The sequence below is a fragment of the Lepus europaeus genome, chromosome 2, assembly GCF_033115175.1.
Source record: "Lepus europaeus isolate LE1 chromosome 2, mLepTim1.pri, whole genome shotgun sequence".
In the NCBI taxonomy this organism is placed as follows: Eukaryota; Metazoa; Chordata; class Mammalia; order Lagomorpha; family Leporidae; genus Lepus; species Lepus europaeus.
Window position 1 is genome coordinate 8,834,349 of NC_084828.1, and position 15,020 is coordinate 8,849,368.

Sequence of the window (15,020 nt, forward strand, 5' to 3'; positions counted from 1 at the left end):
ATGTTTCCGTCCCCATGCAGAGGCTCTTCCTTCTTAATCCCCAGGCAGATCTGCATCTTCACTTTGCAAGGAGAGATGGATTCACAGAGGCAAATACTGGGCACACGTTGTCCTACGAACACCAGTGCACATTTGAAATGCCACGAGTGGGTCCACCACCAGGTGGCGACAGACCTCAAGCCATTAAAACAAGAGGGCGGGTTGGGGAAAGAACCACAGCTTGAGTTAGGGTCCCGACATCCTTGCCAGGGAAGGGCCTGGAGACCGACATCCGGGAACCCTGACTACACAGGGCTGAGAGCCAGGGGAGGGGCCGTGTGAGCAGTGTGCCGGGGGCACAGGGGTGACAAGGGCAGGTGGAGGAAGTGGGATTCCAGCTACCGCAGCGTTCTGTGCGTGCAAGGGCTGAGAGCCCCTCTGAGCCCTCCGTGGGTGCCCAAACGTCTGTGCTGAACCACTCCTGCCCACCCCCGTCACATTATGCTGCCTCCCCGCACATCCTGGGCGTGCCCTCGCTCCCCCCATGCCCACCTGCGCCCCCAGGAGGGGTGGAGCACTCACCGTGAGCTGGAAGTCCGTGCCCAGCATGTACTTCTGCTCCTTGCCAGGCAAGTCCCTGCTGATGTGGCCCACCATGAAGAGCGAGGCAGGCAGGCGGACAGCTGGGCTGGCCAGCACGCTCCCCCATAGGGCTGCGTAGAACACCTCCCTGCCCACGACCAGTGACAGCTTCAGCAGCAGGGCGTCGGTCCTGTGGGGAGACAGCAGAGTGACCGGTGCGTCCCCGGCTCCCTAGGGGTCATCCTGCCTCGGGAGCTCACCGTCCTCCCCGTCGCTGTGACCTGCTGCCATCGCTTGCCCTTCTGGGCTGTCCATGTGCCGTGTGTCATGGGCGATACCAATGTGCTGAAGCAAACGTGTCTCTTAGAGGTGCTATGTTTGACAGCCCTGCCACAGTGGCACAGACGCCACCTCTGCCCCCACCTGGCCACGGTCACTGTGGTGCTCAGGACAGGACGATGAAAAGGGCACGAGCAGACAGGCCACTTTACACGAAAGCTTAAGGGCTGGGGCTGGCACTGTGGTGTAGCAGGTAAAGCCACTGCCTGCAGTGCCGGCATCCCACATGGGCGCTGGTTCAAGTCTTGGCTGCTCCACTTCTGATCCAGTTCTCTGCTATGGCCTGGGAAAGCAGCAGAAGATGGCCCAAGTCCTTGGGCCCCTGCACCCATGTGGGAGACCCGGAAGAAGCTCCAGGCTCCTGGCTTTGGATCGGCTCAGCTCCAGCCATTGCAGCCATCTGGGGAGTGAACCAGCGGATGGAAGGCCTCTCTCTATCCCTCTGTGCCCTTGCCTCTCTGTAACTCTGCCTTTCAAATAAATAAATAAACCTTAAACAAAAAAAGCTATAAGGGCTCAATCACATGTCACAAAAACAAGAAAAATGGGGTTGGCGTTTGGCTCAGTGGCTAAGATGCCGACATCCCCTCATTAGTGTCTGGGTTTGGTCGTGGCTCTGGCTTGGCTCCAGCTTCCTGCTAATACAGACCTGGAGAGGCAGCAGCAGGTCCTGGCTCAGTGGCTGGGACCCTGCCGACTGGACTGAACCCTTGCCTCCCAGCTTCGGCCTGCCAGCCCTGGCTGTTGAGGGCATCTGGGGAGTAACTCAGCAGGCGAGAGCTCTGTGTCCCTCGGCCTCTCCCAACAAGTGGTTGATGGAAGCAGAGATGGAGGTACCTGCCACCTGAGCACGGCCCCAAATGTGCCAAGTAACATCTGAGTTTAGAAACACGGGGGTAAAACCCACCCAGGCCTCACATCATCTTGCCAGTGCCATGAGCCCTGGGGCGGTGCTTTCCTTCACCCTGCCCACAGCACCTCTGCACGCCAGCTCTGCTCTGTGAGCCTCGTGTGCTGAGGTCTGATCTAATGCCCCCTTAACTTGATCTGGGTCTCCCATGACACCCAGTCAGCACCTTTGCAGCAGCAGCAGGGTGTTGTGGGGTCAGGCCTTGTTTTCCCAGACTCTGCCCTGCTCCAGGTGCACCTGCTGCTGAGGGAGGGGCCTTGCCAGCCAACCAAGAAACTACCTGTGGGCCGGGTGGGCACACCTGCCAACAACACAGCACAGACGTTCCCTAATGAATGACCTGACACATGCTGTCAGAATTCTGGTTCCTTCTCATGCTCCTTATTTGTAAAGAAAACGGGGGAAAAGTGACAGGACTAGTCCAGTGTGACACGGGGTGCACCCCAGCAGCTGGATGTCTGGATCCTGGCCGTGGTGCCTTCTGGCTGGGCGACTTAGGACAAGTTGAACCTCTGCGCTGAGACAGGCAGAGCCTCTGGTTTGTGGAGATGCAGTGAGAACGAAGAGAGACTCTGTGGAAAGATCCTGATGCTCAGGGCACGCTGCCTGTGTGCCAGGCCCCAGCTGCCCCACCCTGAGCATGGGGGTGTGTCTGGAAATCCATCAGATGAGTGCCACCATCGCCTGCACCCCCAGGCATCTTCGGAGCACTTTGCAACAATCAGTTTAGTGGATACAACAATAAAAAAAAAAAAAAAACAAAAAACAAAAACAAAACCATGGATTTATTTATTTGAAAGGCAAAGTGACAGAGAGAGAGCAGGAGAGAGAGATCTGGCTACGATAGCTGGGGTTGGGCCAGGCGGAAGCCAGGAGCCACGAGCTCCATCTGGATCTTCCGTGTGGGCGGCAGGAACTCAAGCACTTGGGCCATCAGCTGATGCTTCCCAGGTGCACTGGCAGGGAGCTGGATCAGAAGCAGCACAGCCGGGACTCGAACCAGCACAGTTATGGGATGCAGGTCTACCAAGCAGCAGCCTGAACACCCGTCCCGAGTCTGAAGCTTTCTGTCTCATAAAATATTCATAAGAAACGATGTCTGCTCCGATTGTTTTAGGAAGATAAAATCAACAGAAGGGTTGACCACCAAACGTTTCGGGAGGCACGCAGGGTGGTTTGGTGGCTGGAGCTATTGATTGGTTAAAAGCTGAGCAGACAGCTCTGAGAACATCGCCGTGGAGGCCCTGTGCGGCACAGAGGCACTGCCGGCAGCTGCAGCCACGGAGTCTGGCCGGATGGGTCACCACGTCCCCGGCTCAGCAAGGTCCCGGGCGACCGAGAGACCAGATCTTCAGCAGCGATCCGTGTGGGAAGGCCCTGGAGCCACCCTCTGTGGCCTCCTGTATGAGACCACGTGCAGAGAGACCATGGGAGACACTGACATCACTGCAGGTCCGCAGAGCATGCCCGGCTGACCCCAGGCCGCTGGTGACGCGCCACCGTCAGAGCGCCCGGCCAGCGTGTGCATGTCACTCTTTCTTTTTAAAGATTTGTTTTAATGATTTATTTACTTATTCGAAAGGCGGAGTTACAGAGAGAGATCTTCCAACCGCTGGTTCACTCCCCAAATGCCTGCAATGTCTGGAGCTGGGCTCATCTGAAGGCAGGAGCCAGGAGCTTCTTCTGGGTCTCCCACGCGGGTGCAGGATTCCAAGGACTTGGGCCATCCTCTACTGCTTTCCCAGGCCATAGCAGAGAGCTGGATCGGAAGTGGAGCAGTCAAGAAGCAAAACGGTGCCCCTACAGGATGTTGGCACTGCAGGCGGCAGCTTTTCCACAGCATTGACCCCATCACCTTTCTTTCTTTTTTTTTTTTTTTGACAGGCAGAGTTAGACAGAGAGAGAGACAGAGAGAAAGGTCTTCCTTTTCCGTTGGTTCACCCCTCAATGGCCACTGTGGCCGGCACACCGCGCCGATCCGAAGCCAGGAGCCAGGTGCTTCTCCTGGTCTCCCATGGGGTGCAGGGCCCAAGCACTTGGGCCATCCTCCACTGCACTCCCGGGCCACAGCAGAGAGCTGAACTGGAAGAGGGGCAACCGGGACAGAATCCAGCGCCCCGACTGGGACTAGAACCCGGGGTGCCGGCGCCACAGGCGGAGGATTAGCCTCGTGAGCCGCGGCGCCGGCCCCCCATCACCTTTCTGATACTCGGGGGACACCGGCTGGTTCTCTGTAAAGAAATGCCTGCTTTATTCTCTAAGGCTCATTTTATTCTTAAAAAAAAATTAACACGTACCAGCAACTTCACAGATGTCCACAGCAGAGGAAACAGCAATTACGACAAACCCTTGCTATGAAAGAGCAAGATGACTCCTGGAGTAACTTTGTACTAAATGAGAGAATTACTTAGGGGCTGGTGCTACGACGTAGGGGGTAAAGCTGCTGCCCGTGACACCAGCACCTCATACGGGCACTGGTTCAAGTCCTGGCTGCTCCACTTCTGATCTAGCACTCTGCTAATGCGTCCGGGAAAGAAGCACAATTTGACCCAAGTGCTTGGGCCCCTGCACCCACGTGGGAGACCCAGATGAAGCTCCTGGCTCTGGCCTGCCCAGCCCCGGTCTCTGGAGTGAACCGGCCGACAGAAGCTCACTCTCTGTCCCTGTCTCTCTCTGGAACTCTTTCAACTAAATCTTTTAAAATAAAAAAGAACTTTTAATTTAAAACCTATCAACGACAACAACAACCAAAGAAACCCCAATAACCCTTCGGGCCCCAAGCCCCTGTTGTTCCCGCCCTCCCTCACCTGCTGTGGCCGCTCGTCTCTGCACTTCTCAGGCACTGACCTGCTCCTCTCTCCACTCAGCTGAATGACAGTGAGTGACGACAGTGAGTGACCCAAGCATTTCACAACCCTGTCTCGGCTGCCACCTGCCGGGCGGGCGGCTGGGGAGGGCGGGGCTGTCGGAGGAGCACAGCTTTGCTGCGGTCACCTGGAACTGGACGGGCAGGGCAGGGACAGCGGTGCCTGGCACAAGCCGCAGGTCACAGAGTGCTGGGGGAGGAGCGGCAGAGCTCGTCACCTCGGTGCCTCGAGCCACCTGGGGACGCGGCCATGCTGTTTCCAACTACTTCAATCGGGGCTTCTCCGTCCTGACGCTGCGACATTCGGGGTGGGCTACATGGGGTCAGCTGCTCGCACCCTAGCCTCTGACCCCTGCCCCCAGCTGCACCAAGTACAAATGTCTCGATACTGCCAAGCAGTCCAGGGCAACATCAGCCCTGGGGAGAACCACGGCTTTAAATTTGCATTTTCATTTGTTTCAAAGGCGGAAAGACAGTGTGAGAGAGACAGACAGACACACACACACCTATGACAGACACAGAGGGGTCCCATCATTAACGTTCATTCCCCTGGATGCCCGTAATAGCTGGGGCTGGACCAGCCTGAAGCCAGGAGGCAGGAACTTCATCTGGGTCTCCCATGTGAGTGGCAGGAACCCCGAGTCATCGCCTGCTGCCTCCCAAGGTACAAGGTACACATTAGTAGGAAGCTGGAATCAGAAGCAGAGGCAGGACTCCAACCCACACACTCCAACAGGGAACGCGGGCTGTCCCAGGTAGCATCTAAAATACAACGCCTTTGGGGCCAGTGCTGTGGTATAGCAAGTAAAGCCGCTGCCTGCAGTGCCAGCATCCCATATGGGTGTCAGTTTGAGTTCTGGTTGTTCCATTTCCAATCCAGCTCCCTGCTAACGTGCCTGGGAAAGCAGCGGAAAACGGCCCAAGTCCTTGGGTCCCTGCATCCGGGTGAGAGGCTTGGAAAAAGTTCCTGGTTCCTGGCTTTGGATTGGCCCAGCTCTGGACTTTGTGGTGCTCTGGGGAGTGAATCAGCAGACGGATTCTCTCTCTGCCTTTGTCTCTCTGTAACTCTGCCTTTCAAATAAATAAATAAATCTTAAGAAAAAAATACAATGCCAAGCACCCACCCCGGAAGCACTGATTTAAGTGGAAATTTCCAGTGAGCCAATCCTTAGTTTCTCAAAACCCATTTAAAACATTCACTTCCCCTCATCTCATTTGAAAGTTGAGTGTTTTCCTCCTGCTATTCTTGTTACTACAGCAAAACATAGCCAAGTGGCCGTCTCACGGGCACTGCATGAAAGGGTTTCTGGCCAGTGGTGGAGACTTGGCAGGCCTCGAAGGGTTAGGAAGTCAGGGTGAATGACACGGCCTAACACTGGCCAAAACGTCCATCCCTCCCGGCTAGCTAACAAGCACCGCAGGGACAGTCTGCCCACGTCGGGTTCCTGAGTCACTGCTGAGTCCGCTGGCCTCCGCTGAACGCGTCCCTTTGCAATTTCTGCCTGCCCGGCCATCGTGACCTCCACCCCCACCCCCCACCCCGTCTCTGCGCAATCTTCATTCCATTCCCAAGTGCTTCCGGGAGCCAAGAGTTACCAAACTGTCTCAGACTGAAATGGACACAGCCTCAAACCCAACCTTGTGCTGTCACTTCCATGACTGCGCTTGCCAAGCCCAGCCAGGGGTCACACGACCTTCGACCAGCACCCAGCGTGGGACGCGGAGAGCCTCTGGGTGCCGCGGGCACTGCTTGCTCTTCCGTCGCAGCTCCCATCTGCTCAGTGATTCACGCAGCTTCACTCAGCACGTGGCTCAACGGCGAGAATCCACAACATTAGGGAAGAATCATCCCTGTTAAGCAACTCGAGCAACTGTTCCAATGAACCCTCATTTATCAAGCAGGAAAACAAATAAAAACAGTCCAACTGGTGTGATTCACACTTAGAGATTTAAGAGACTACAATAAATATTGGAACTGTGCTCATTTGTCATCTGAGGTGACTGGAATCAGCTCACGGAAAACGTGGAACGAACAGGCAGTGTGCTCTGAGGGTGCTGGGGTGCGGCAGCATACGCAGCCACTTGGGACATCCAATGCCGTGCTGCAGCGTGGGCTCGAGTCCTGGCTGCTCTGCTTCCAACCCAGCTTCCTGCTCATGTGCCTGGGAGGCAGCAGCTGAGGGCCCAGGTACTTGGGTTTTTGCTACTCCCATGGGAGACCCAGACGGAATTCTGGGCTCCTGGCTTTGGTCTGGCCCAGCCCTCGCTGTTGCAGGCACCTGGGGAGTGAATCAGTGGATGCAAGATCTTCCTCTGTCACTCTGCCTTTCGAAAAAGGGTAATACACATTTTCTATGAACTTTTGAGGACAACCTCTTTCTTAGAAACTGTTTATATTTATCTCCTTGAAATACAAAGTGAGAGAGAAAGAGAAAGAGAGAGAGAGAGAGAGAGAGAGAGAGAGAGAGAGAGAGAGAGATTGTCCATCCATTGCTTCACTCCTGAAATGCCCTTAACAAGCCAGGGCTGGGTTAGGCTGACACCAGGAGCCAAGAACTCCATTGGGTCTCTCACATGGGTAGAAGGGATCTAAGCACTTGAGCTACCATCTGCTGTCTCCCAGGGCGCATTAGCAGGAGTCTGGATAAGAAGTAGAGCAGCGATGGCACTGTGGCACAGTGGGTAAAGCCACTGTCTGCAGTGCTGGCAACCCATATGGGCGCTGGTTCAAGTCCCAGCTGCTCCACTTCTGATCCAGCTCTCTGCTATGGCCTGGGAAAGCAGTAGAAGATGGCCCAAGTCCTTGGGCCCCTGCACCCCCATGGGAGATCTGGAGAAGCCATTGCAGCCATCTGGGGAGTGAACCAGCAGATGGAAGACCTCTCTCTCTTTCTCTTTCTCTCTGCCTCTCTGTAAGCAGCCGGGATTTGAACCAACCCTCTAAAACAGGATGCAAGTGTCCCAAGAGGTGGCTTACTCTGCTGCACAACAGCACCCTCTCTACAATCCCCGACACACGTGTAAATGCACACACAGAACATGAACACAGCAGGACCTCTAGAAAGAGGTGGGATGAAGAGGCAGGGGCCACGGGTCTGGCACCTGGAGCACCCGTGATCTCTACACACTGCTGTGTGATCTCTATACACAGTGAGCTGTCAGGCTCAGGTGGGAAGACAGGCTGTGCCTCCTACGGAAGCAGCCACACAGCTGGGCAGGGAGACACAGGGCCAACACCTGGTCTACAGGAGAGCCCCAGACAGCTGGGTGCAGGTCTACAGGAGAGCCTGAGACAGCTGGGTGCAGGCTTCCAGTTGCTTTTGTCAAATCCCAGTGCACACGCTCACGAATGGCACCCTGGGTCTCCGGCCACACCCCTCCAGCCACGGTGATTACGTGGTTTCTTCAGGTGCAGGGGAGCATCCCGAGCCGCCTTGGGGCAGCTGACTCTCCCCGGTCGTCACCAACACAGGCGTGGGTGGTGCTGGGGTCTCCTCAGGGGGACGTGCAGGCGGGGTGCTGTGTAAGCCGGGGGAAGCTGGGGCAGAGTCACTATCATTGCGCGTGGGCTCGTACGATGCCCAGAGGTGGGTCCCGGCGGCGCCTCGGAGACTGGGGAACGCACCGGAAGTGAGTTCATGCTTTAGGATCCAACAGAAAACACAGCACTGGGGATACGCAGTCATCTGGAATGGCCTTTTTCCTGGTCCCAAGTGGTGACCAAAAAGACCCCCAAATCACGTAAAATACCGGGCATGAGATCTTATGTGCTAGGGCTTCCGATGTCCTCCCAGGGGCTGTGAGATGGGGCAGGGCTGCTGCTTCATGGCCTCGCCTGTCCACACCCTGCCCGCCTGGGAGCCGGGCTGGGTGCTTTACTTGGAAGCTGAAACAGGGGCTGCTTTGGCGTCTGACACATGCGGGGCTGGGGAGCCCCCTTACCCGCCCACCTACCTGTAGCCACACAGAAGCTCGATGAGAGGCACGGTGCGAGGGCCCAGTATGGCCCAGTACGGCCCAGTGTGACCGCCGCGGAAGGAGGTGTGCATGCATGTCCTCGTTCCGTAAACCACAACGGTGTGGACAACTCTGCGGCAGGCAGGGTGTGACGGGGACCCTGGGCCTCCCTCCCCGGCCTGCTCCGTGTCTCTGGGTGCAGGGCCTCAGTCCTCCAGCCCTTTGGGGGTGATGCAGCAAGGTTCCTGGGACAGCACTGTGCTCCAACAGGCGGCGGCCACCAGAGAGACAGGAGACGCCACCCCTGCCCCCTGCACCTCCCTCCTCCGCGTGTCCCAGCACTTTCTTCTGTTGTGCAAGTGGCCCTTGCCAGCCGCAGGGACCAAGAATGCTCAGAGAGAGATGTGTCTGTGTTAAACATGCATGGCTCCGCCCTGTGCCTCTACTCCCTAACCTCCAACCTCTAACAGCTATCGCCAGGGCACTTGTGCTGCACGAGGCTGGCAGTCAGCCGTCCAGGGGAGGACGTGCCCGGGTAATCTGTAAACACTGCAGCATCTTACATAAGGGACCCGAGCATCCATGGGGGGCCTGGAACCAGCCCCCTGCAGGTATCAAGGGACAGCTGCAGTGGCACACACACGGGCCAGATGGGCACAAGCCGTTGGCACCGGGCAAGCCGCCACTCACCTGTCATAGATCTCGGAGCCCTCCTCCAGGCCGGGCAGCAGGCCCACGAGGAAGGCCTGCAGACTGGGCAGCAGCAGCTTCTGCAGCGGAAGGAAGTACCTCTCGTACAGGCCCAGCAGCACGGGCCGCACCGACATCGCCGCATGCGCCAGGAGTGGGAACAGGCCACAGCTTGGAGAACAAAGAAAGGGGCGGGGGGAGAAGCAAGACACGGTGTCAGATGCTCCAGATGACAAGCCAGCGGAGCAAGGCTGTTCTCCCAGTGATGGAGATGCCAGACATGACATGGCCACAACACACTAGGGCGGGCAGCCAAGCTGCATGCACGCCAGGATCTCCGGTAAAATGCACGGAGATCCCCCAGCAGGTGCACCGGGGCCATCTCCTGGTGACAACTTTAGGGCTGAGGCACCTGTGTGCCCCCAAGCTTGTTTTGCTTGTTCACCATTTCCCAACCTTGTGAACTGAAACGTGAATTACTCAGGCAATAAAAAGTACCACGGGAGGGAAGCAACCATACCTGTAAAGGAACAAGTCCTTGGCCAGCCATCTGGTCCCCACAATTTTAAAGATAATCTCGTAGGTTTCCAGGGCTTTTAAGTGCACACCGCTGGGCAGAGCAGGATGCAGGCACTGGGCTAGTCTCTTGCTGATTAAGAGCCGACGCGGCAGCAAGGAATACTTCAGGTTACTCTGCAGGGCCTGGAGAACCAACGAGAGGCGACACTCATGAGGCAGGTGGCGGCGAGACAGCATGGCAGGAGCACGACCAGTCCTGGAGTGGCCGTGAGCGACACGTGGGGCCAGGGGCCAGGGCCAGGGCCAGCACGTGGAGGGCCTGGGGGGGCCGTGAACCAGGCTCTGGGCCACAGGTGCCTGGGGAAGCCCCCAGCAATGGTGGTAGCAGAGAAACCTTGTCACTACTGGGCCAGGTTCTTAGTCACAGCTGGGAAGCCACACACAGGTGAGGGTTATGTGCTTCTCTCTCAGGAGCTGAAGCCAACACAGGCTGCGCCGGGTCAGGCACCCTCCTGCCCTACAAAGACTCTACTCTGTGTGCGTGGAAAGCCCTGGGTCCTTGCTCAGGGAGGGGAGGCAGTATACAGTGTCCCCTCCTTCTTACAGCTCAGCCTTGCAGCCAGGCGGCTCCGAGTTGGGGGTCACGAAGAAGACACAGACCGGGAGGTGGGGAGGAGCAGGCTTCCAGGCTGTGACTCCTGGCATCTCCCTGGCTCGGGGATCGTGCTGGGAGTGACCCCTGGTCCACACGAGGAAACGCCACTGCCCCGTGGACTGGAGCAGGGGACGCTGAGCGGGTCTTCTGCAGGCAGGACCTTGACTCCTCTCTGCTAAGGCAGCGGTGGGTTTTGGTTGTACCCCACGCATATGGTCAAGTGTGGAACCAGATCGATGCTGCTTGTCCTCGCATAGAGCGCCAGGGCTGGGAGGTCCCTAACGAAGGCAGAACAATGCACGCGATGGCTCCTGCCTGCTTCGTCTACCCCGTGTGCTTGCAACTGCACGGAACCATCTGTGGTTCCCAGAAAGCCCTTCCCGTCCACCCAGTGGACTCTTCCTTGTGGGCAGCAGGGGGCCGGCAGGCAGGCGCCTCCTCTCCACCACCCCATCCCCCAGTACTTTGCATGGTGCCTAAAACCACCTGCCTTCCTGCCCGGGCCTCAGAATCGCCAGTCCCTGCTGGGCCATACGTCTTAACGGCCCTCACTGTTCTCTTCTTTAAAAATCAGGGAAAACGGTCCTCCCTTAGGACACACTCTCAGTTTAGGTCAGAGGTCGAGGGCCGAGAGGGAAGAAAATGAGCTCTCAGATGCCATAAAAACCACATTAGGAAAAAATCAGATACAACCAGAGGTCATCAAGAAATTCCTTCAATTATTTATGAGGTGTCTGGTTCCCTTCACAGAGGACAGCCAACAAAATCACCTGCGAAATGTGCTTACGTCCAAAAAAAGAACTGAGGAGGCCACTTAAATCACACACCGTAACAGATTGAGAACAAGCCGGTCGAAGCAGCCCGTAGGAGGCGAACGTGGGCGGTGGGCAGCAAACGGCACGTTTCACCGTGGGCGCCTCCAGACCCAGGCACAGGCAGGCCGCACAGCAGGTGCCCAGCACCCGGCCGGCCCTGAGGACACAGCTCTTGGGAGAACCGGGTTGTAGGCGCTCTGGTGGCTTTGCGATGACGCAGTGCAGGCTGAGCATCCCCCAGGTAAAGAGCCAAATCCAGAAGGCGCCGAAACCCAAGTCATTTTGGGTTTTGGGTGAAGTCTATGCAAATATTCCAGAATCTGAAGAATTCAGCAGCCTGAAGCGCTCCCGGCCCACGCATTTTGGGTAAGGGATGCTTGACCGTCATAGGCTCTGCCAGGGTCCGGGAGTAGCAGAGCTCACAGCCGCCTTTGCCTGCAACAGCTATTTCTGTTTATTCCTCTTTTTAAGTCACTGCTGGGACTTCCGCCATCTGAGGAAGGGGCACCAGGGGTGCCAGTGCTTGGTTCCTCAGTCTACGCACACAGTAGGACGCCATTATTCTGGCCTTTTGAACCCAGGCACGGCACCATGACTTGCTGTGGCCAACGAGATGAGTGAATTACGAGTCACTTCTGCACAGGCTTTGAGAGTCAGCTCACAGCTCATCGGGTTCTCTTTGCCCTGCCTTGGAGATCACGGTGACACGGGCTGAGATGAAGCCCCTGCCACCCTGGGTCCCTGAGACACTACAGAGCAGGAACCATGTGCTGACCCAGGGAGCTGGGAGCAAACCTGCTGTAAAGGTGGCCGAGACTGGGGGTCGTCCGCTACCTCGTTAACCTCCCTGTCCTGTCCTGACCCACCTCTTCTCACCTGAACGCCATGACAGAAGCCCCACTTACGAGCGGGGGATACGTTCCAAGACCCCCGCGGATGCCAGAGACCAGGATGAGTGCCGAGCCCTACACTTGCTCTGTTTGGTCCTCTGCATACGTGTCTGTAATAATGTTTAATTGATGGCGCCAGCATTGTGGCACAGTGGGTTAGCCTTAGCTGCTGCCTGGGATGCTGGCATCCCATATCAGAGTGCTGGTTCGAGTCCTGGCTGCTCCGCTTCCAATCCAGCTCCCTGCTAAAGTGCCTAGGAAAGCAGTGGATGACGGCTCAAGTACTATCAGTTTGGAGTTCCAGGTTCCTGGCTTCGGCCTGGCCCAGCCTCAGCCATTGCATTCATTTGGGGGAGTGAACCAGCAGATGGTTTTTTTTTTTTTTTTGTAAAGATTTATTTATCTCATTTGAAACACACTGCTACAGACAGGCAGAGAGAGAGAGAGAGAGAGAGAGAGAGAGAGAGAAGTCTTCCATCTGCTGGTTCACTCCCCAGATGGCTGCAATGGCTGGAGCTGAGTCAATCCAAAGCCAGGAGCCAGGAGCTTTTTCTAGGTCTCTCGTGCAGGTGCAGGGGCCAAGCACTTAGGCCATCTTCCACTGTTTTCCCAGGCCATAGCAGAGAGCTGGATCGGAAGTGGAGCAGCTGGGACTAGAACCGGCATCCAAATGGGATGCTGGCACTGCAGGCAGTGGCTTTACCCGCAACTCCACTGTGTCAGCCCTGGAAGATCCTTTTCTTTCTTCTGTTACTCTGACTTTCAAATAACGTAAAATCTTCAAAAATAATGAACTAGAACACTTATAAAATTGTAAGGGAAGCTACGTGAGTGCGGTCTCTCCTTCCTGTGAGGCTGACGTGTAATAAAGGATGACACGGGCCCCGTGGTGCAGGGCTGAACCACCAGACAGGCTGCTCTGACATGAGCACTGTGCCACTGTGGCAGATGAGCTGATCCCCCAGACGCCACCCAGTGACGGGACACACTGGGACAGGGTGGGGTGGAGGGACTGCAGCCAGACGCTGCACAACTTAAAATGGATATGGGCCGGTGCTGTGCCATAGTGGTAAAGCCACTGCCTGCAGTGCTGGCATCCCATATGGGCACTGGTTCCAGTCCCAGCTGCTCCACTTCCAATCCAGCTTTCTGCTACGGCCTGGGAAAGCAGTAGAAGATGGCCCAAGTCCTTGGGCCCCTGCATCTGGTGTGGGAAACCTGAAGGAAGCTTCTGGCTCCTGGCTTCGGATCAGCGCAGCCCCGGCTGTTGCAGCCAATTGCGGGGTGAACCAGCAGATGGAAGACCTCTCTCTCTCACTCTCTCTCTCTCTCTCTCTGCCTCTCCTCTCTCTAACTGTGACTTTGAAATAAATAAATAAATCTTTAAAAAAATCGAATTGATGAGTTGACTATTTCTAGGCGTTTTCATGGAATATTTCCAGAGCATGGCTGACCATGGTGACTGAAACCACAGACAGCCAGACCGTGGGGAAGGGGGCACTGCTATGAATGAACCACACTGTTCGTTTCAGAGGCGGGGGGCTGGCTGCTGTGGTTTTTCTCACAGGACTCAGTTCCCCAGTTTTTAAAGTTAAACAGACACAGAGCACACACCAGAACCTCAGCTGTGTCCAGCACACGCGGAATGAGCCTGCTCCCTGTACCCTGGCCACGCCGATTGACATGGGTGAAGCACCTCTGAGACAGGGAATTGGCGCCCACTGAAGGACAGGTACGTTTCAAATAAATCAATAAATCTTAAAAAAAAAAAAAAAAAAAGAAAACAAGTGCAGCAAGAATGGAAGCACAAGTGTCCACCGTGACGAGTGGATGAGAACCCTGGCACCTGTCACAGCCGAGCACCGTCCACTGCGAGAAGGGAAGATCCTGCCATTCCTGCCACGTGCACGGAGCTGGAGACACGAGGTGCAGGGAAACACGCGGGCACCGAAACACAGACACGCACCCTGGGAACCTGCAAACGCCGACCTCATGCAAGGGCAGAGTGCGTGGTGGTGACCAGGGGCTGGGGAGGGGAGGGGGTGCGAGAGTGGGAGAGGCTGGTCAGGAGAAATCCGTTCTGGTGACCTCGGGGAAGGACAGTGCCCTGTACAGTTCAAGAATGAGCTACGGCATACAATGGTGGATGTTTTCACCACCAAAAAAATGATAAGCGTTTGAGCATGGAGATAAGCCTGCCTGTGTGTACGCCCCGTGTGTGCATGTCGAGACACCACGCGGTGCCCCATTGATGTGTACAGTTAGGACGTGTCAATTAAAAACCAAATAGAATGCAGCAAGAGCAAAAGACATGAACAGAAAAGTGAGAAGATGCTTACCCTGCCTGATAAGAAAAAGGCAAATCAGAGCCACACTCCTCACCCATCAGGTGGACAAGTGTGACCAACACATCCAGGTCCAGGTGTGGCACACAGAGACCCAGAGATCACGAGCAGAGTTAGTCAAACTCAGAGGTCAGGATCTGGCCAGATAGAACTCGCCAGACCGCTCCTGGGAGCTGTGATGACAGTGAACCCCACAGCATCACAACACAGCTGACACAGTGCCCAGGGCGCAGTGGCTGGGAGTGTTCTCAACTGCCACAGAGCCTGCTTCAAAACTGAGGCTAAGGGGCCGGCGCGGTGGCGCAGTGTTAAAGCCTCCGTCTGAAGCACTGGCATCCCATATGTGAGCTGGTTTGAGTTCCGGCTGTTCCATTTCCAATCCAGCTCCCTGCTAATGTACCTGGGAAAGCAGCAAAGGATGGTCCAAGTGCTTGGGCCCCTGCACCCATGTGGGAGACCTGGAAGAAGCTCCT

The 15,020-nt window shown here is 56.3% G+C and overlaps 1 protein-coding gene across 5 annotated transcripts in view; it reads right to left on the reverse strand.

The window, feature by feature from the left end:
* Positions 1 to 15,020, reverse strand: part of DOP1B (DOP1 leucine zipper like protein B) — a 122,178-nt gene that overhangs the window by 71,025 nt on the left and 36,133 nt on the right. For all 5 annotated transcript variants that reach the window (XR_009867289.1, XM_062205328.1, XM_062205318.1 and 2 more), the window contains exons 3-5: positions 9,844 to 10,025; positions 9,324 to 9,494; positions 562 to 751 (exon numbers count right to left, since the gene is read on the reverse strand). Coding sequence is in view for 4 of the 5 variants with exons in the window: in XM_062205328.1 (XP_062061312.1) it covers positions 562 to 751; positions 9,324 to 9,494; positions 9,844 to 10,025 (543 nt within the window). In the remaining variant the exon portion in view is untranslated. The remainder of the gene's footprint in view (positions 1 to 561; positions 752 to 9,323; positions 9,495 to 9,843; positions 10,026 to 15,020) is intronic.